Source organism: Clupea harengus, chromosome 5, assembly GCF_900700415.2.
Source record: "Clupea harengus chromosome 5, Ch_v2.0.2, whole genome shotgun sequence".
Taxonomy (NCBI): Eukaryota; Metazoa; Chordata; class Actinopteri; order Clupeiformes; family Clupeidae; genus Clupea; species Clupea harengus.
This window is the reverse complement of record NC_045156.1, coordinates 8,191,921-8,212,663: the sequence shown is the minus strand read 5'-3', so window position 1 is coordinate 8,212,663 and position 20,743 is coordinate 8,191,921. Positions and strand designations below refer to the sequence as shown.

Genomic DNA, 20,743 nt, shown 5'->3' with positions numbered 1-20,743 from the left:
AAAATCACAACACTGCCATAAATTGTGACGTACCCTGGCCTCAATGTACTCGATCCTTCTTTCCAAAGCAGTGAGCTTTTCGTTGAGTGTGGCCAAACGAGATCGACATGACATGTCTGAAAATTGGGAAAAAGAAACTCAGCGTATTATTATAAGCATTCTTTCGGTAGACTTCAACGAAGAATAACATTAACCACCCAGTTGACGTCAGCAAGTTAGCTACCTAGCTAGCGAAGTCTCGTCTCTGGCTAACATGTCAGGCATCTGTCGACATACATCGGCAACACAAGAATCTCTCGCTAGCAATACAAGCTTCTTCTGCAAACACAAGCTTGAGCTCAATAACACCAAATGTGCTAACTTGACTTAGACAGTTAATGTTAGCTAGCTTGATAGCTAACTGGCTATCTAGCAATTTACTGGGGACATTTAAGGCTAATGGTACGCCCTTAGAATGTAAAGCTGATTTGCTTCAATGTTTATTATTCCTTACCAAATGAGTTAAGAAAATCCGCGATTTTCTTAATACTGCTTGTTATAACTTCGATATATTCTCGATTTGCCCAGTCTTGATGAATCTCTCTCTGAACAGGGTCTTCCTGGCCTGCCATTTTTTCAGATGATTTCAGTCTCCACCCAACCCAAAGCGGAAAAGAGGTCAACCAGCGGAGGGCGCACGCAACCACTTGGACGACAACGAATTGTTGATATAACTAATTTCACCTTTAATTCAAATATTTGTCAATATCTGAAGTCGTGCCAGTGTTATCCAATTAAAAACAACTCTGTGTTTAGTTAAACCTTGATACAACTGTTTTAAAGTGAACTACCGCAATTAAAAATATATAACCACTAGGTGGCGGTATTCTGTTATTTACTATTCGCAACCCTTGTCGCGGTGTTTTGTCATCAAGGTTCGTCATATTACTGCGTCCAAACGTGTGGGAACGTCGAATCTTTTCACAGATCTCGGGGTCTTTTTTTGTAACTGCAAATATGGTATGTAAAGTTTTATGGACTATTGTGATAATAAGATGCATACGTTACGTTTGCCCCCAAACTACTTTTGCCTAGCGATTCCATTTGATGTATCTAAATAATTTTCTAACGTTACTTACGATTCTGTTTTTAACCTAGCCAACTAGCAATACGTTGACTGACTACGTAGTTAACGCTGGCTATCATGTGAAGTCAAATTGATATCTCAGGCTGTTATAGTCTCTGGTATAATTTATCTGGCTAAATGTCGGTAGAAATTAGTACATTCTTATTACCAAGCGGTGTGAAATAGCCTTTATATCTAAATATCTATTTAACATCCCTCTTCTCTTGGGAGAAGTCGTTTTGGCCAAGGTGTGCACGTTATTGTTACAATGTTGCATCGTCTCAAAGGTGACTTGATGAGACTGTCTCAAAAATCACCAAAGAAAATATTCATTCTGTACTATAAAGTTTGAGTCAGTCTCTGAATTGTGATCGGCACAATGATTCAGATTCTAGCTATATGATGTTTTTTTTTTTTCTTTCATTGGGTTGAATAAAAATGTTCTTTCCTTTTGGAATAGGCTCGAAACGCAGAAAAGGCCATGTGAGTGCATCTGTCATTTTACCTGCTTAAAGTGATATTCTTTGGCTACCGTTAATTTTGAAGGTGACCGAGAATGTGTAACTCATTTTAATTTTCTGATTGTGTCTCACAGGACGGCCTTGGCTCGCTTTAGGCAAGCCCAGCTGGAGGAAGGCAAAGTTAGGGTAAGAATATGAATATATAAGATTGAAAATGTATCAAAAGCTATATATTTATGAATATTTGGACGAATTGGTGGTGGTCACAAGGTTCAAATAGTTGATCCAAACTCTCTCTTCGGGACATTCCAGGAAAGAAGACCATTTCTTGCATCAGAATGTAATGAGTTACCCAAAGCGGAGAAGTGGAGAAGACAGGTAAGAACATTTACATTTCTAAATAGAGATTCCATTTTGTCAGAGGGAATCTTCTGAAGTTATGTAAACAAGGGCCCAATTTTGACCACTTGAGTGTGCTAAAGCACTTGGTGGATACACTGGAAGAGTTCTGCAAATGCCAAATTAAGATGTTGTTTTTCTTTCAAACTGGTAATTAATTAATTATTGCATAGTGTCCTTTTCATGGTTTGCTTCATAATATATACTAAGATCTGTTAGAAATGTAAAACATTTAATCAGACTGAAGTACTAGGAAACAATTCTGATAGAACGTCTAATATTTAAAAGTCAATTCTGAAAGTTCAGTCATAGTAACACATCTGTAATTGCAAAGACAGGAAGGGCTATTTCCCCCTCAAACGTTTGCACACTGTGTTGCATTGATATGAGATCATTTATATATAGTATTAGATTGTAATACTAGTGTATGTGCTGGGAAATGGAAATAATGCTATTGAATTTTACCTTAACATTTTCAGAATTTGTGGGTGGGAAATTAACTAAAAGTAAAAAAAAAAACAACAACAAAAAACACACATTTTGTCAATGATTTATTTAACCGTGTCCCAGATTATAATTTTGGGTGTGCTGAAAAATGCCTGAGTAGATATCATCTCTATTCTTTCAACATTTTGCTTTGCATTGATGAACTCAAAGATTTAACTAAACAAGTTGTAACTCCTCTCCCTCTCAACTTTGTAGATCATTAGTGAAATCTCCAAGAAGGTGGCCCAGATTCAGAATGGTGAGTTGCAGACATGATTGTATGCCATGTCACATCAAAGGTTAATGAACAAATGGCACCGGTTTATGGCACATGCAATGTCAGACGTGACACTCTCTGTTATCATTCTTCAGCTGGTCTGGGTGAATTTAAGATCAGAGACCTCAACGACGAAATCAACAAGCTGCTCAGAGAGAAGGGCCACTGGGAGGTTCGGATCAAAGAACTCGGAGGTCCTGACTATGGGGTGAGTGTTAATGAAAGACGCCTAACTTCAGATGCATTTTGTAGGTACCACTGGCTGTAGAGACTATAGATGATTATTCACATGTTTTTTTTCCTGGCTGTTCCAGTTTGTTTATTTATGAGCTATTGATGGTCATTTTAGGAGTGCAATCTTCCGGTACTTGTACAATCTTAATAATGTTTTTGTTGCAGAAAGTGGGACCAAAAATGCTTGACCATGAGGGCAAAGAGGTTCCGGGAAATCGAGGATATAAGTATTTTGGCGCTGCTAAAGACCTGCCCGGTGTCCGAGAACTGTTTGAGAAAGAGCGTGAGTAGGCACAGCTGGTAGATCTCATATTATTAAGCAAGCTGTGTGTAAGATGGTGTGTAGAGCACCTATTCAAGACCTGTTAAACCCCTCTACACTGATCTGGGCTCATTCCAATTGTACTATTACAGCCTGTTAAACCCCTCTACACTGATCTGGGCTCAGTCCAATTTAACTATTACAGCCTGTTAAGAGAGTATGTTATTTCATGCCCTTTGTCTTAGTCATGGTGTTGTGGTGATGTCATCATAACCCTCCTGCTCTCGAGGACTGAAATGGACCTTGGTCAGGCAGTTAGGCTCAGTGAAATTCTTAAATACACACCAGTATCTCTCCGCGTATCGCCGTCAGCATGTTCGCTTTGATTCGAAAATGGCAAGATCTCCAACTGTCGTATCAATTGAGTGTGTTAATGATTGGGACCTGTCTGTGCGAATGACTCCTCACGTGTGCACCCCCTTTCAGCCGCCCCTCCACCCCGAAAGGCCCGTGCCGAGCTGATGAAGGAGATCGACGCCGAGTACTATGGCTACAGAGACGAGGACGATGGCATGCTGGTGCCCTTGGAGCAGGAGTATGAGAAACAGGGTAGGCCGAGCCAGTGAAATCCCATCAGTCCTGCACATTTTTGTTATTATCTTTATTATGGAAAAAGACACACAATATCCTCCTACATCTTGTTTTTTGTGAAAAACCAGATGAATAACTGGGCATGGCCAGCTAAACCTTTTAAAAAGAAAACCCTTCCGGACATGCACTGTACACTTCGTCTCTTAAATTAACTCTGAGAACGAGCTACATCTGTCGTTATATAACAGATTGTGCACAGCGTCAGGGTGGTCGAGGCTAATCATTGAATTATGGTTCACTATCACCAGTGGATGAGAGGAGGGGAGGGAAAAAGCAAAAGCCCCCCTGGCATCTTGAGTATCTCGTGCCTCGGAATTTGAGAGCCTCGTGGTGACTCCTTACTATTCCAAACGTGACTTCACTTCCAGTCTTAAACACGCACACTCACTCGCACACCCATTTACGCACACTGTCCACTCTTCATCAGGGGGGACAATGGGGGTCTTTGTGTGTGCCCTGCAGTACAGCGGGTGTCTTTATCCTCTTGATGCTACTAGCAGGACATGTGTTTCCCATTTGTACAAATGTATTAGAGCCGCTGACAGCTAGCAGCATGGGAAGCCTGAGGTTGCTCATAAGAAGCTGGTCCGGGTGTCCCAGCCACTGGCCCTGTGGCTATAAGAGGTCATGCAGTTTAGTGGACACCATGTGACTGACATTGCTGTGCCATACCCAAATGACACTGATTGAGTACCTGCATTCACCCAGCTTGTGGCTACTCGGTCCTCAGGACTAGTCACTGTATTGATTGAAACTGTGACACACACACACATTTGCATTTACATTTACATTTAGTCATTTGGCAGACGCTTTTGTCCAAAGCGACTTACAAGGGAGAGAACAGTCAAGCTAAGAGCAATAAAAAACCTGGTGTAACAATAAATACTACTTTACATAAGAAATAGAAAAACGACCTAGAAAGGAAAAAGAAGTGCAGGAATGTAACTGCTACATATAACACACACACACACACATATATATATATATATATATATATATATATATATATATATATATATATATATATATGTATGTAGTTTAGTACTGCTACTAATTCTTAATGGATAGATTGTTCTTTGTTGACTTCCTGTAGTTGAATTCGTAGTGCAAGGTTAACACCACAGTGTTTGGTTGAATTCCAAGGGGCTACACATAGTTTATTCCTTGCTGATAAAAGCTTCTTAAATGAAAAGTATAAATGTCTGTATTGGTTTCTCTGGTCTTGATGTTATGTATTTGTTGCTGTTTTAACATACAGTATGTATTAAGTGGCCATGTGATCATGATTTCAAAGGATTTGCTGTGCTTTATTGTGCGCGCATCATGTCTTGAGGAGTCATGGATGTCTGTCTTTGAATAAGAGCATTTGTGTCCGTCCATTGTGTCTTAGCCATAGCCGAGGCCGTGGAAAAATGGAAAGCAGAGAAGGAGGCGCGTCTGGCTGGAGGTGAAGGAGGAGGAGTAGGAGAAGAGGAGGAAGAGGAGGAGCACATCTATGCTGTCCAAGCAGAAGAGGTAAGCAGTACCTGACTTGAGTACCAAGGCTGGGAGTAATTTCCCTAAATGGGCAACAGGTCTCAGATCAGTGAGGGTGACTCAAAATCAGTGGACAAGCGATGGCAAACGAGTGGGGAAGTGATGGGTGTGTGCTGCATACGTAGGCCATACGCCATTAGCACTGAACTGAGCAGATCAACAACAGGCAGTGATGACGGAACAGGTTTGGGGAAATGTCAGGTGTTTTTGGTTGAGCTGAGGTTGAGTGTGAACGTATGTTTGTTTTGTAAATTTAGAGAGGAGAAATGTTTATTAGTTGGCTGTTTAAGTTGTGATATTGATATTTATAACGTATTTACTAGTGCTGTCAAACGTTTAAAATATTTAATCACGATTAATCGCATTTGTCATAGTTAACTCAAAATGAATCGCACATTTTTTGCTATTCTAAATGTCCCTTCATTTATTTTTTTCCATCATTTGTTTCATTTTAATGCTCTTATCAACATGGAAAAGTGGATTGGCTTGCTTTATGCAAATGTTTTATTTTATTGAAAAACAACATTGCCAAACAGGGCGGTACAAAATAAAATTATAAAGTGCACATTTCAGGTAAACAAGGACTCTTAACAGTTAGGTAACCAATAAAAGGTAAGCCTACTACTTCTTTGCTTTCAGCCAGTTACTCAAACAGACAAGCCTGTTGACATTTTCAGACAACAGTGAAGCTCGCTTCTTTTGCACAACACAACTTTTAAAAGTAAACTCTCCATTCAGAAGCTTTTTTTCATCCATTTCGCCGTATCGCGCTCACCATTCACTCAAACCGTAACGATAGCCTACTACTATTGGCCGGCTTCCAAGCCCAAATGGCGTGCCTATTGTTCTGCTTCCGGTCTAGCTAGATCCGGCGTGGTGCTGTAGTTTTTCTAAGGTTACTAGTTGTTGCAACAGCATTTGAAAAAAAACTAAAGTTTGCGAGGCCAAAAAGAACGTTAATCTAAAAAAAAATATCTCGCGATAAAAAAAATTACGTCGTTAAAATGGGTTTGCGTTAACGCCGTTAATAACGCGTTAAACTGACAGCACTAGTATTTACATTGCGATGTGACAGACCTCTGAATGATTACCAAGATAAATGTTTTTGTTTAAAAACAAAACAAAAAAACGTCTGCCTTATATATTGTCTTGACGTCTAAACTTTAATCCAGTGTGATTTTGTAAGCTTGTCATTATGCAACCACTCCCATTCCTGTCTTTAAGCACTCGGACGAGGAGACGAGGGATCAGATGGAGGGAGAGGAAGGCGTTCAGTCCTTCATCGCTCATGTCCCTGTGCCCTCACAGAAGGAGGTGAGAGCCATTGTCTTCTGCTCTTCCTTTTTATTTGTACAATTTTTATTTTGTATTTATTTGTATAATAAATGTGTAATTTTATCACACAGTTTGTGCACTTTCAAAAATAAATGCAAGCAAGCAAGCGAGTGGTCCATTTTTCCATTCAACATCCTGAATGAGTAGTTGGAGAGCCCAGATTTGAGGCCTCCAAAGCACACAGTGTCAAAATGATGTGATCTACACACTAAATTCCGTGTGTTTCTGAGAACACCATTGCAGGAACATGTTGCATAATAATGATTTTTTTTTTGCTTCTCCAGATTGAGGAGGCCTTGGTGAGGAGGAAAAAGATGGAGCTGCTTCAGAAGTATGCCAGTGAGAGCCTCATGGCTCAGAGTGAGGAGGCTAAAGCCTTGCTTGGGCTGTAGTGACCTCCTCTTTCGAGTTGTGTGTGTGTGTGTGTGTGTGTGTGTGTCTGTGTTACCATATGCGTGCGTGCGAGCGAGAGAGATGGAGAGGGTGGGAAAATGTTCAAAATGATGTAACAGCCAGAGGAGAATAATTGTGAAACAGGGCAGTTCTAAGTGCAAAACGTCTTTGTTGCCATCCCTCTGAAGTGGTTATGACGGAATATAACTGTAAATATCTGTTTTGTATACATTTCTTTTGCTGAGTAAACTATTTTCTACAAACATGTAACCATGGGTGATGATCATTTTCAAGATTTCCCGGCGATAATTGAGGTGGTTGATATGAAGCCTTTTTTTCTCTGTGCTCTCTCTGATCCAAACTATTAATGTGTTCCTCTGTGCCAGAGCTCAAAATACCTCCATCCCAGATAGTACAAGTAACTACATGCAGATTGAATTAGGATCTTGAAATGCAAGGCTGCTCACTGCATGTGACCGCTCAAGCAACAGGCGTTGTGGAGAAACCAGGGTCACACGATCAGGGCTAAATCAAATCATTGCATTTACAAATCCATCAGTGAGGTTTTCCGTGCACACTGCCTGGTCACGTGCTCGACAGTTCCTTCTGAGCACCTTGCATGGAATTTCCATAATGCGTAAAATGCTTCAAACTCAGTAATGGAAGTCCTCAGATGTATTCCCCCCTGTTGTGTTAAATTAGTGGACAAAATTCATACCAATTCAATTATATGTGGGTAACATTTTCCTCTGGATTTTCAGAGACAGGACTCCTAAAGAAAGGTGACTAAATGGGTGGAGGAACAGTTAATAAAACAAAGGCACATTATATAAGAATGAGAGTGTGATTATGGTGAACACATCAAAACATACTAGTAACCCCAGACTCTCCGATGCCCCTCACAACAAAGGTAACATAGTTTACCTAGCCTATGTTGGTCACACTCAGCCTAAAAAAACCCCAGAAAAAGTGCCCATTTGGCATACCAGGACCTTTTTCAGGTTGGACTATTTTGAATTATGATGACTGTTAATATGAACTCTTATGCTATTAAGTAATAGTCAAGACAAGTTATTTTTATATTAAACACAATCTATCGTAACTCCGTATGATTTCAAATGACAGCTGGTATTTCAAATGTGACATCACGAATCCGTTGCACAGCTGTGGTGGCCTTTGTTTCCTTGTTGCGCTGGCGGTGTTGAGACGCCTTCTTTCCTTATAGCATGTAAAAAGCTGAATAGAAATTAGGTCGATTGCTCTTGTACGATGTAAGGCGTTGAAACTGTATCTTTGACTGCTTCTTTCTTATGGTCGAGATAATCTCGAGAGGGTCATGTTTTTTCCTTATTCTCCCACTACGTTGGACCACCTCCTCATGTCGTCACATCTCAGAGCTACAAAAGCTATATGGAGGAATTAGACGAGGCTGAAACCGGACAGGAACAACAGGCGGTGTCAGGGGAGTCGCAAACTGGCGAAATACAACAGAAATGAAGGTCTTAAACTCGATTTATCGCACGGTGAACAGCCTATGTAGCCGGCAAGGCGAAAGAGGGACCGCACTGGCCCGATGCGGTTTGTGCGGCACTGCAACGTCAAACAGCAAGGTAAGCCCTTGTTTATGTACATTCCAATGGCAGTGCCGTTGATGTGCATCGATGGGATGCGATCACTGTAATGATAGCAGCATCTTGTTTATCTTTGTGATTGTCTTGTTCTAGGGACCATGTTATTTTTTTAGAGTGTGAAATACTTGGTCTTGGTTTATTCGAGACTGCTGGGTTGTTGATGACACCGGTAAAGCAGCACTTTAGAAAGTCGCCTTGAAGCTTGGCGTTCTTTCGTTCAATATATCCATCCATAGCATAACTTTCAATATTATCTGCCTTGGATGTTCCTATATGTGTGTTTGTTGCATTAGGTGACACTGTAACGACTATCTACCAACTAGCATCTACATTTGTCTTTTTAAACGTCTTTCAGCAATGGAGTCGTGCTGATGCAAACGTCCAAAATGAGATTGTTTATTAGACTGCAAGGCGATGGAAAAATCCCACGTTCATTTAAACGTTGCAGCAGCGGCCCGTTATCAGTGTTTATTCAATAACAGGGCTGTAATTTTCAACTTCTCCTAGCTACGTGTTCCCCTGTGGGATTAGGGGGTCATATAAGCTCTGGAGTGAGGGTCTTCCTAGGCACAAAGCCTCGTAAGCACACGCTTCATTGCACATGCAGTTCATTCTTTACATACGTCCACAATTTTGCGTCAATAGGCCTATAATTGATGTTCAATTGGAGCGTGGAATCGTATACATCATGCTGGTCGGCCATACACCATGAACATTTGTTAATTGACACGTAGGCCTATAACGTAGCTCTTATTTCTCATTACCAAATGTAAAAGGTGTCTGCAACCTTGATAAAGGTTTTATTCACAGGTTGAAACCAAGGTCAGATATCAGATATAAATCCCTTTCTCTGAGTGCTTCTGTGTATGGGAATATCTGACATGTTTGTAATATAAGTGCTGGTAATATGCCTAGTCAGTGAATGATTGTATAGGAAATGGCACCACTTGGAACACTGACCCCAAATCTCAATTAGGTCCGTTACTGTTTACCCCGACATATTAGTGTTGTTTCTAGCCAAATGACACTTCCCTGAAATTTGACTTTAGTCCCAATAAAAAAAGGATAGTCTGAACATGTTCATGCTTGAACTCGAGGATGAGGCTTCAAGCCTGACTTTGTCCCTGAAATCGGACCTGTTTGGCCAGTGTGGCATACCTCAGGCTCGTGTCAGTACCTTCGAGCCATTTGATGCGACTCTTGGCCCTCCACACTGTGCGATCTGTGGTTTGGCTTTGGATTGGGAGATAGACTTGGAGAGTTTGTGTATATTTTTTGGGAAAATAAAAAACACAAAACATTTCAGTGAGGATAATAAACTAGTCACACAATTGAGTCTACACCCCTTCAATCATGTAGTTTTGAATGGAAAAGGCTAGGTGGAAGGGAAGGGGCCTCTGTCCATTTATAGCCCTCAGGTCAGAAACCACAGCAAGGAAGATGGTTAGAGTTATATTGCCAAGGCAGGTCTTCAAATGGTGCTATGCAACTGAACAACAACTGTTCTCAGAGGGGAACACACAGATGTTGACTCTTGCGGGCTTTGGCAGTGCCGGACGGCATAATCCTCAAATGCATGCAAAGAGAAATGTGCACTCGCGACAATGCTGGAAAACAAGGGATACATGTCCAAGCTTTGGCGGGTCGGGTTGGGTAGGGTAGCCACAGTTGAGCAGAATCCTCCTCCCTGGCGCTTGTGTAATCAGATTCCTCGGACAGTCCTCACTGGCTGTCTTTATTGTCCTTCTGTTTGGTGGCGGATTTGGAGAATGCTGCGTCATGCCGATGTCTTAAAGGTCACAAATTCAAGCTGTGAACCCTAATAGTGGTTATGTAAATGATGTCAGAGGAGCTGTTTGCAACCAGTAGGCCTAATTGTACACTGGTCATTATTTAGCAGTGCAATCAGACAAATACGGCTTAATATAGACTGTGTTATTGATTCTGTGAGTATTTAAGTCATGTTGTTGGTGCAGGGATTAATGCACAATAAGATAGCCTGATAGCTTAATGTTCTGCATCATATTGATTGTGTGTGTGTGTGTGTGTGTCTGTGTGTGTCTGTGTGTGTGTGTGTGTCTGTGTGTGTGTGAATGAATCCGAAACAGTTCCAGCCGGACTTTGGCTTGCTGTTTGATATTGATGGAGTCCTCGTCCGGGGGAAAACCCCCATCCCTGCAGCAAAGAAGGCCTTTCAAAGACTGGTGGACTCCAATGGCCAGTTTGTCGTCCCTGTTGTGTTCGTCACCAACGCTGGAAACTGCCTTCGCCAGAAGAAGGCCGACCAGTTGTCCCATATTTTGGGAGTGCCTGTAAGCTACTCTCAGTTTCCTTGTGTGTCTCACGCACTGTTTCACTTCCCTGCTTTTGGTCAGACTTGAAGCAGAACAGGTTCTGCTGTGTCAGTAAAGTGTGAATATGCCCCTATATGAACTTGAGTATAATATCATTATTTAGACGATTGACATGATAATGTTGTCATAGATAGCAGCTATACTGGCTAATGTATGTTGTAATGTACCGGTATGTTAAAATGATTTAATTATTGAGATGAAATAGAAATAAACTGTCCTGACTTGTTTAATGTACTATGTAATAATAATGTAAGCTGCTCAGTCACTGTGCAGTTCATTAGCACCTCTGCCACTGTATAGTGTGTTCTCCGGTCACCTCTATCTCTGACTGTGCGGTACATTTTGTACTTGATGTTTTAGAGTGTTATATTATTGGGGACATTTTTGCAAATCTCTGTTACCTCCACACAGATCTCCCAAGACCAAGTCATGATGTCCCATAGTCCTCTGAGAATGTTCACGAAGTACCATGACAAATGCATCCTGGTCTCTGGACAAGGCCCGGTTCTAGACATTGCCAAGAAGTATCCTTCCTAAACACTCACATTTTAATTGATACAACCATGGAAAAAAGTGCTACCCAAGTGCAGTGCTACCCAACACTCTCCTGTCTGAAACTGAACAGCTGTCATTCGGCTGGAAAGCGGACAGTCGTGAAAACAGCGCTCTGGATGTAAAGGCTGCGAATGCATAATCACAGGTGCTACTGAAGGGCCATGTCGAAGCATGCAATTCAAGTAGGGAGTCTAAACAAATGTTTCTATCAGAAAGCAATGTTGTTTCTCCCTTTGGTGAGCTTAGTGAGCCTGGGGGTGCTTTCGGCTCAGTGCTCTGTGCTGCCTGGTTTAAGGAGGGTGTGATGCTGCAGCACACACACACACACACACACACACAAGGCCACATGGCACTGCATCTGTTTCACACGCAAGATGGGGATGCGATGGTTTGTTTTATAACAGCCATTCGTCTGTGCTGCATAGTTTTAACCGAATGCCGAGGTGGTCTGTGATTACAGGGAGAAGCATTCATCTGGGCCTCAACCTAATAAACAGTTACGCAATGCAGACAGACCAGAATCTGGGTTAGGTTATGAGTAATGCTGCCGTCATCAAAGACTGTGAGACCATGATTACTTTTCTTCGAATGATGGGAAGTGAGCCCAGATATAGTCCCCGACAGAAGAATGAAAACACATTAAGGAGGAGAAAAAAAAAAACTGCTGAGTCAAAGTTGAAATAAAATAAAATAAATTATTACTAGTGCCTGTTTAATGGCCCACACAGGAGCCGTGTTGAAACAGATGCCCTTCTTTTTATGTTATGTAAAAGTATCTGATCTTTGATATCCGGTTAGTAACTGAAGACTTTCTCATTAGTGATATTATCTCTACAGTTATTTATGTTTCTGGTAATTAACATCAGTTACCCCTTTTCTAAAATGTTGACTTTCTGTTAAGTTTCTGCTTTAAGACCTTTTAACCATTTTACCATTTAAAACGGCAAATGATTTCTCTGCTGGGAACTGGGAAAACAAACTACAGTTCCATCCACAAAAAAGTATCAACTGTGGGTCACATCAAGTGTAAACAGTGCTTAACAGCAAGACTGTGACGTTTACTCACTCCCAGCATGTGTATGGGAAAGTTCAAATGTTGTGCTTGGCCCTTCAGAGTTGAGTGTGGATCCTTACATCAGTGTTTGTAGCCTGGGGTTCATGAAGGTGGTCAGCATCGATATGCTGCGGGAGTCATTTCCCCTGCTGGACATGGTGGATCACAACAGACGCCCCCGGCTACCGGTCAGTTCAACAACCTCTTCTGTACTGAGACGTCTGGCCACGCGTCACATAAACTGTCCCTATTACAGTAAACGTATGTAAATCAGAAATATTACTATGTAATTCTCATGTAATTATAAATCATTACATGTTAGTAACCGTAACCCCAAGAGCGTCACGTACAAACACACAAAGTACGATTTTTCACTTTAGTACAGGAAGTTTTAAGTACATACTACTAAGGAAATTTGATATGAAGTGTGGCCAGATGTCCTTCTCTTCCTGGTAACTTGGAAATGTGTACCTTTACACCACATTCTAAGTCTGTGTTAATAGCTGTTACGATCACATTAGAATTACAGTGGTATTGTTATTGCAATGGCTCTTTGTACTTATCTCCCTAGTGTGCCACTGTTTATTTGATTTGATTTCCTGTATTGGTGAATATAAACTTGGTGCTTTTTCGCCGCTCGTGCCAAGTCCGTTGTCATGATTATTATTGGTGAAAACAGTGACACCAGAGCAGGCCAAGAAAAACAAAGTGTGATTTCCTGATTTCCACAATGACTAAGGCTGTTCCTGGAACTTTGGGGGTTGTAACAGATCACCCAGGTCTTACAAACAGGCTGAACAAGGTTATGGTGACTTTGCAGCCAAGGGCCTTTGTTTGGTTAAATGGACAGTTGTTCTGGAGACACTCCGTTCTGGTCTGTGACACCCCCTAGCTCCACACCCACACCTACACACACCCGCCCACACAGACTTACAGACAGGCACACAACAGTGTATACAGTGGGGAAAATAAGTATTTGAACCCCTACCGATTTCGCAAGTTTGGCCACTTGCAAAGAAATGTGTGATCTATAATTGTAATAGTAGGTGTATTTTAACAGTGAGAAACAGAATATCAACAAAAAAATCCAGAAAACTGCATTTTATAACATTTATGACTTAATTTGCATTTGATGCAGAAAATAAGTATTTGAACCCCTAGCAAAACATGACTTAGTACTTGGTGGAATAACCCTTGTTGGCAAGCACAGACGTCAGACTTTTCTTGTAGTTGGTCACCAGGTTTACACACATCTCAGGAGGGATTTTGGTCCACTCCTCTTTGCAGATCCTCTCCAAATCCTTAAGGTTGCGTTTTCAATGGGAGGGAATGAGGGAATGAGGTTCAAGCCCAATATTCCACTGTACATGGCCCCATCCATAGTCCCCTCGATGCAGTCGTCCTGTACCCTTGGCAGAGAAACAGCCCCAAAGCATAATGTTTCCACCTCCATGCTTGACGGTGGGGATGGTGTCATATTCAGCATTCTTCCCCCTCCAAACGCGGCAAGTCGAGTTGATGCCAAAGAGCTTGATTTTGGTCTCATCTGACCACATCCTGTCTCCCAATCCTCCTTAGAATCATTCAAGTGTTCATTGGCAAACTTCAGACGGCCCTGTACATGTGATTCCTTGAGCAGGGGGACCTTGCGAGTGCTGCAGTACTTCAAACCATTACAGCGTAGTGTGTTGCCAATGGTTTTCTTGGTGACTGTGGTCCCAGCTGCCTTGAGATCATTCACAAGCTCCCCCTGTGTAGTTCTGGGGTTATTCTGCACCTTTCGGATGATCACCAATACCGCACGAGGGGATATCTTGCATGGAGCCCCAGACCTAGAGCGATTGACAGTTGTTTGGTGCTGCTTCCATTTACGAATAATCGCACCAATAGTTGTCTGCTTCTCACCAAGCTGCTTGCCGATGGTTTTGTAACCCATTCCAGCCTTGTGCAGGTCTACAATCTTATCTCTGACGTCCTTGGTCAACTCTTTGGTCTTGCCCATGGTGGTGAGGTTGAAGGTGTGAAGTATGATTCTTTGGACAAGTTTCTTTTATACACGTCACCAGTTGAGATCAGGTGTACCTTGTTAGGCCAAATGAGGACTAATCTGTGTGCTTCTTGGGCACATAACTGGTCATTGGGAGCCAGAATTCTTGCTGTTTGCTTGGGGGTTCAAATACTTATTTTCTGCATCAAATACAAATAAAGTCATAAATGTTATAAAAAGCAGTTTTCTGGATTTGTTTGTTGATATTCTATTTCTCACTGTTAAAATACACCTACCATTACAATTATAGATCACACATTTCTTTGCAAGTGGCCAAACTTGCGAAATCGGCAGGGGTTCAAATACTTATTTTCCCCACTGTATATATATATATATCTTTGATACTCACTTGCACACAATGTACCTGTGAGATACTTGGTGAACTTGACAAGACTGAATAAACCAAGCTATAGTTACATTTTCAAAGCCCAGTATTTCAGATTTTCTGCGACCCTCTACCATGCTTTGCCATCATGTTGCACCATGAATAATGAATTATACACACATCCTTGGATAGACAGTTGTTTCCCCAAGTTGATCATGAAGTAATAGACCTTAGAGGTGGAGTCAGATAAAGGTAAAAGTCCTTTTTTGAACCTTTTTTCAAAAGCCAAGAAAATATACCCCTTCACTTTAGTGAGTCCTTCCTCCTGTATGTGTTGTGCAGTACTGTATTGGCCTGGCCACATATTGGAGAGGCCTTAACACCCCCCACCACACACACACAGATAATTAATAATAATGCTGTTTCTCTTGTGTGTTCTTCTTCTGCAGTCTTCTCTCCTGGTAAACCTCCCTAAAGTTGAAGGTAAGCTTTCTCTCCCTGGCCATCATCCCACCTCTAAGTTAAACATATGGTAATAGAGTGAGATCAACTTCCCCTAATGTACTCTATTTACCTCACCATGCATTGACCACCGCTGTATGTAAACATGTTAACGATTTAACAAACATGTTTGTTAATTATTGTCAAGTTTATTGATCCAGTTTTGCATTTACTTACAGGGTTGTATGTTTGACCTAGCTCCATAGCAATAGACTTTTGTTTTTTTACTGCAGTCACTTGCCGTGCTAATGGTGTAGGCATTGTGCATTAGCCAGTAAAAGACTGAGAACATCTCAGTGCTCAGTCACAGAGCTATTTAAGCTACTGCAGTATTATTACATAACCACATGAAATAGAATAGTCTACTGGAACACTTTGAAGGAAGGGAGTGAACAGAATCCAACTACTGTAAAGGCATGCAAAAAACCTTACCAAAAACAACAACACAGTAGGCATTGAAAAACGGCTTGCTGGCATGCTAAGTTATGTTTTTGGCGATGTAGTGCTGTGAAAGTTTTTTTTTTCCATTTTCACGTGGTGATCCAATCTGGACCACATAACTGCATAGTGCATAGCCTGGGTGACTAGTTGGAACATCAGGTGTGTTTATCTGTCCTTCACATGACCATATACCATGAACATTAATCTGACGATGATACCAATACTAGTTGCTTATAAAAAAACTCAAAAACTGCTTAAAAAAGTGGCAGGTTGTTGCTACTGTCTCTTTAAGTAAAGATATCAATGTTTTAATTTTTTATGTGAGCTTTATCTAGGGAAAGTGACATGACCGTAGCTGACCCGTTTGACTCTGTTTGTATTCTTGTTGGTAATTGGTGTCCACTGAATGATTTATTACTTGCCCTCTGGCCAAGGAGGGCATTTATGTCAAGTTGTTTTTTCAATTAGTCATTGATGTGCCAATCCCTGTTTACACTGGACAAACAGGAAGACTGGCAATACAATTTAGACACATGGATTTGCAGGTCTTGACAGCACACTGGCATATTTCACAGTACCTGTGATTTATGACGTGGCCTATGTTTCAGTGGTTTTTAGTTGACATTGACCAAGCAGCCTTTCTCTTGCTGTCCCCTACTCTCTTTCTATACTCTCTGTCTGACCATCCATCCCTCTGCTGGGTCCTCCCTTCCCCCGTCCCGTAGCTGTTATCCTGTTTGGTGAGCCCATCCGATGGGAGACAAACTTGCAGCTGATAGTGGACGTGCTCCTGACCAATGGCAACCTGGGCAGTACCTATGTGAACTCACCGCCCAATCACCTCCCTCTACTGGCCTGCAACATGGACCTCATGTGGATGGCCGAGGCACCGTCTCCACGGTAATAACTCAGCACAGGAGCTGGAGGAGGAGTTGAAGATATTGAATAGAATCCATAATTGCAGTTACTTTGGTGCAGTTACAAGGATAAATGCAAATTTGGTGACTTTGGAAACATAAAGCAGTTTTGTATCTGGACAAAATGCAACATTTAGTTGCCATTTTAGCTTTGTTGGCCTATGCATATGGTAAACATCTACACACATGTTGCAGGCTGAGCCCCTGGAATTACCTCTGGACAGGACCCAAGTTTCCTTTCCACATGTCATTAAATGACCCCCGTCTGTTGCCCAGCTTTGGTCATTAAACCACCCCCTGTCTGTTGCCCAGCTTTGGTCATGGCACCTTCCTGGTGTGTTTGGAGAACATCTACAAGAAGGTGACGGGGAAGGACCTGAAGTACGAGGCCCTGATGGGGAAGCCCAGTGAGCTCACCTACCACTTTGCAGAGTACCTGATCCGGGAGCAGGCCGCAGAGCGAGGCTGGAGGGCCCCCGTTAGATCCCTCTATGCCATCGGGTAAGCGCACAGTGGCACAGTGGCAAAATAGACCGCAGAGCACGACTACCACCACCAGGAGCTTTCGTTTTGGAAAGTGTGGTGGATATATATATATATGTGGAGGATTTGTTAGAAATGTGGTGGAGACTATCCAATCAAAATATTTTCATTTTCAATTTGAAATCAGATTTCATAAAAAAAACAAGAATTATGAGATGTTTGCAAATTATTTTAATTACAAAGCTGCGGTCTGTAAACTTTGTGAAGAAGTGGTCATTTTACATTTTCTTTTCACTTTATAATCCACCACAGTATAGACACATTTTGGCTCTGTTCAGAAGTGGTTGTACTGGAGGTGGCACAAATGCTTCCTGCTAATCCGAAAATAAACATCCACCCTCAGAGACAATACTTCCTCCTTCCGTTACTTTAATTAGTGCGGAGATAGCTGAATCTGCTTCCTGCCCAAATTAACTGCTCCTGTTTCGTTTTTGTCTTCCTCCTCTGTGCCACCAGGGACAACCTCATGACCGACATCTACGGTGCTAACCTCTACAACCGCTACCTCGAGGAACGGGCCCGTCGCACGAGCACCAAAACTGTGGCCAAAGCTGTGGCAGGGGCGGGGGTGGGTGCGGGGCTCAGAGGTAGCCCCTCCTCCACTGCATCCGCCACTGCTGCCGCCACTGCATCGCAGGAGGTGGACTGTCGCTGGGAGAGTGAGCTGGCATCGCCCTCCGCCACCTCCTGCAAGTCCATCCTGGTGTGCACGGGTGTCTACAACCCTCACACAGAGGTGCCGCCCGATTCCAGCCACTCCATCAAAGAGACGGTGTTCCACGGCCACCGCGACTTCCGCTTCGACCCGGCACTCGTGGAGCCGGACCACATCGTGCAAGATGTGGATGCCGCTGTGGAGCTCATCTTTGAGCAGGAGAGGTTTGGGGCGCCCGTTTAGAGTAGGATGGGTAGGGTAGGATGATATTTAGCAAAAGAAGGCGAGGGGGTGAAAGTAAGGGTGAGAGACTGGCCTGGGCATTTTGTTGGAAAAAGACATCATCATACTAGTCAGACTTCCTGTTTGCAGAACAGCAATGTCATCAGATCCGTGGTCACTCATCAAGTACGCAGCATCAGGGGTCTGATTCAGCCTGGAAAGGTTTCTTATACAGTCCAGTGAAACCTTCCAGAAGGTTCCCAGTGCGGGCTGTGTCCCTTTCATGCTTTTAGAAGTGCCCGCACTGAAAGCCCTCCGCAGGTTGGATCCGATGGTGTTGTTGATGTTAACAGACCCTCCCTACAGCAACTCAGCCAGGCCTAGATCTGGCCCTGAGTTGGCCTAGATGCGGCGCCCATCATCTGAGCAGCTGTAAGGGGAAGGAAATGGACATGAACAATGATGTCATCACTTTCAGCCCCTGAGTAAACCTCTCCAGAAGATGCTGTGTCTGCAGAAAAAAAAAAAAAAGATTTGCCGTTGTCTGTCACGTTTTTTGTTACTGTTGTTTTTTTTTATTTTGCATGTTTTTCTTCCGGCTGACGAGCTGTGTAGGAGCACAGACTTGACCAATACCTTGAGACAGCAGTTCACAGTGGACACAGTACTGTCTTTGTGTTTTAGCTGCCATCGGCACTGGTTTAAATGCATCTTAACCATAGTATCTTAATTCATGACGCGTCAGACACTCCAGTAGGTTCATTTTCAATACCGTATGTCTTTCAGGTGGTGATAGCAGTAGCGCTTTTGAAAGTGCTTTGCTAATATTTGTAATTAGGTCAGTATATCATAGACATCAGTGTTTTTTTATTGCCAGGTGTACTCGTGAAGAATCCTAAATCCTATTTAAACATGCTAGATGTAATTTAAGTTACAAATTACGTTTTATTGTCTAAATAATTGTTAATGGTTAAATGTTACATGTTGAGGTGTTGAGAATATGAGAGTGACTGAGAATAGCTTTGACTGCACTGACCAAGAAACTATGAGACACACATTTAAAAATATATATATATTGTTTTAGCTTTGTGTACTGTACCCTCATAATCTGTTTGTGTTTATATTGAGTTCCCATAATGAGTTACTATAATGAGTTATTCTTGCTTTTTTAACTTTCTGCTCATGAACTTTCCACCCATCTTCGGTGCTTGTGGAAAAGAAAATGGATCCTTGAGTCCGACTCTAAAAGGAGAACTGTACAAAGGGCAAAGGTCAATATCCATAGCTCTGTGAAAGCCTCCCGTTACAGCTGGAGACCAGGGTCTTTTTCAGATCGACTGAAAGATCTTGAAGTTGAGAATACTGAGTCCAGTGAAACCTTCTTAAGGTTCTTAAGGCTTAAAAGCAGGTTCACCCACCATCATTTTTCCCATGCATTAAAACTGCAGGGAAAAAATATGTTTTCTCCTTTCATTCTAAATAGGTATCCCATGTTGCTCAGGGTCATTTGGGTGTGTAAAAATAGTATCTTGGACCCGAGAGGAACTAGCCAGTCTTGTTTGTTGCTTGCAAGATGGTGTTGTTTGTTGTTGTAACATCTGTCAATCAGGTCCTAGCCACAGGCACTCAAACAACAGTTAAACTACAACCAGCTGGATGGTAAACATTCAGGGAAAGAAACACAAATAAGCATATTTAGGTGCAAGCGTGATGAAGAGAACTGCAATAAGTGTTTGTCGGGGGATGGGTGAAAATCTACTGTGGCTTAAGCGTCTGTAATCAGGCACTATTTGTGTTACTCTTGCCATTGTCTCCTATTTTAAATTGCACAAAATACATTAGAGTTATAGGTCAACAGTGTTACTGCCCATATGATCAAAGGGGGACAGTGGGACGAACTGTTAATGGTCTCACTTTCTTTTGCGGTGCCTTACCTATGGGATAAGCAGGTAAAATATTTACTTCAGATTTTTTTTTTTTTTTTAAAGAAATACATGTTAGATTATTATATATCACATACATATTTAGATATTTTATTCCCCCACATTACAATAGCATATTTATATTTAAACATTTTTTAAACGTATTTGTAAGATTACAAATCATTTTTTCTTGAACGATATTTTCCTTCTTTTCGAATACATAAGGCATAAGAAAAGAAAGTGCTACCATTGAAACAAAGATGCATCTAGAAGGTATTTATTTTTATTAACAACTTTAGATTTATTCCTAAAAAAACATTTCCAGAAGTTTAATCAGATATTGTTAATAAAAGAGTGTATCATTCAGATGTGCGTGTTTGTCATCAGTCTGTTATTGGTCAGTGTGTCCACCGTCTCATTTTCTCACATAAAAGGTC

General features: G+C 41.8%; 2 protein-coding genes across 2 annotated transcripts; both read left to right on the top strand.

The window, feature by feature from the left end:
• Positions 1-875: 875 nt before the first annotated feature.
• On the top strand, positions 876-7,409 carry isy1 (ISY1 splicing factor homolog). Its single transcript, XM_012838524.3, has 11 exons — positions 876-999; positions 1,566-1,588; positions 1,701-1,752; positions 1,879-1,944; positions 2,668-2,710; positions 2,824-2,936; positions 3,128-3,245; positions 3,711-3,833; positions 5,266-5,390; positions 6,636-6,725; positions 7,031-7,409. Exons 1-11 carry the CDS (start codon positions 997-999, stop codon positions 7,136-7,138), a joined length of 864 nt encoding a protein of 287 aa, XP_012693978.1. The 5' UTR covers positions 876-996; the 3' UTR covers positions 7,139-7,409.
• Positions 7,410-7,503: 94 nt separating this feature from the next.
• Positions 7,504-20,530, top strand: zgc:77375 (uncharacterized protein LOC402927 homolog). The gene is made up of 8 exons (XM_012838480.2): positions 7,504-8,749; positions 10,879-11,082; positions 11,536-11,648; positions 12,828-12,921; positions 15,555-15,588; positions 16,773-16,947; positions 17,277-17,465; positions 17,964-20,530. The coding sequence occupies exons 1-8, from the start codon at positions 8,633-8,635 to the stop codon at positions 18,403-18,405; spliced, it is 1,368 nt and encodes a 455-aa protein (XP_012693934.2). The 5' UTR covers positions 7,504-8,632; the 3' UTR covers positions 18,406-20,530.
• The last annotated feature ends 213 nt before the right edge of the window (positions 20,531-20,743 follow it).

Coding starts and splice junctions, on each gene's coding strand:
- isy1 (XM_012838524.3), top strand. Junction 1,589..1,700: donor CGAAACGCAGAAAAGGCCAT/GTGAGTGCATCT, acceptor TGTGTCTCACAG/GACGGCCTTGGCTCGCTTTA. Junction 2,937..3,127: donor TCGGAGGTCCTGACTATGGG/GTGAGTGTTAAT, acceptor TTTTTGTTGCAG/AAAGTGGGACCAAAAATGCT.
- zgc:77375 (XM_012838480.2), top strand. CDS start 8,633: ATGAAGGTCTTAAACTCGATTTATCGCACGGTGAACAGCCTATGTAGC. Junction 15,589..16,772: donor AAACCTCCCTAAAGTTGAAG/GTAAGCTTTCTC, acceptor CCCGTCCCGTAG/CTGTTATCCTGTTTGGTGAG. Junction 17,466..17,963: donor AGATCCCTCTATGCCATCGG/GTAAGCGCACAG, acceptor CTGTGCCACCAG/GGACAACCTCATGACCGACA.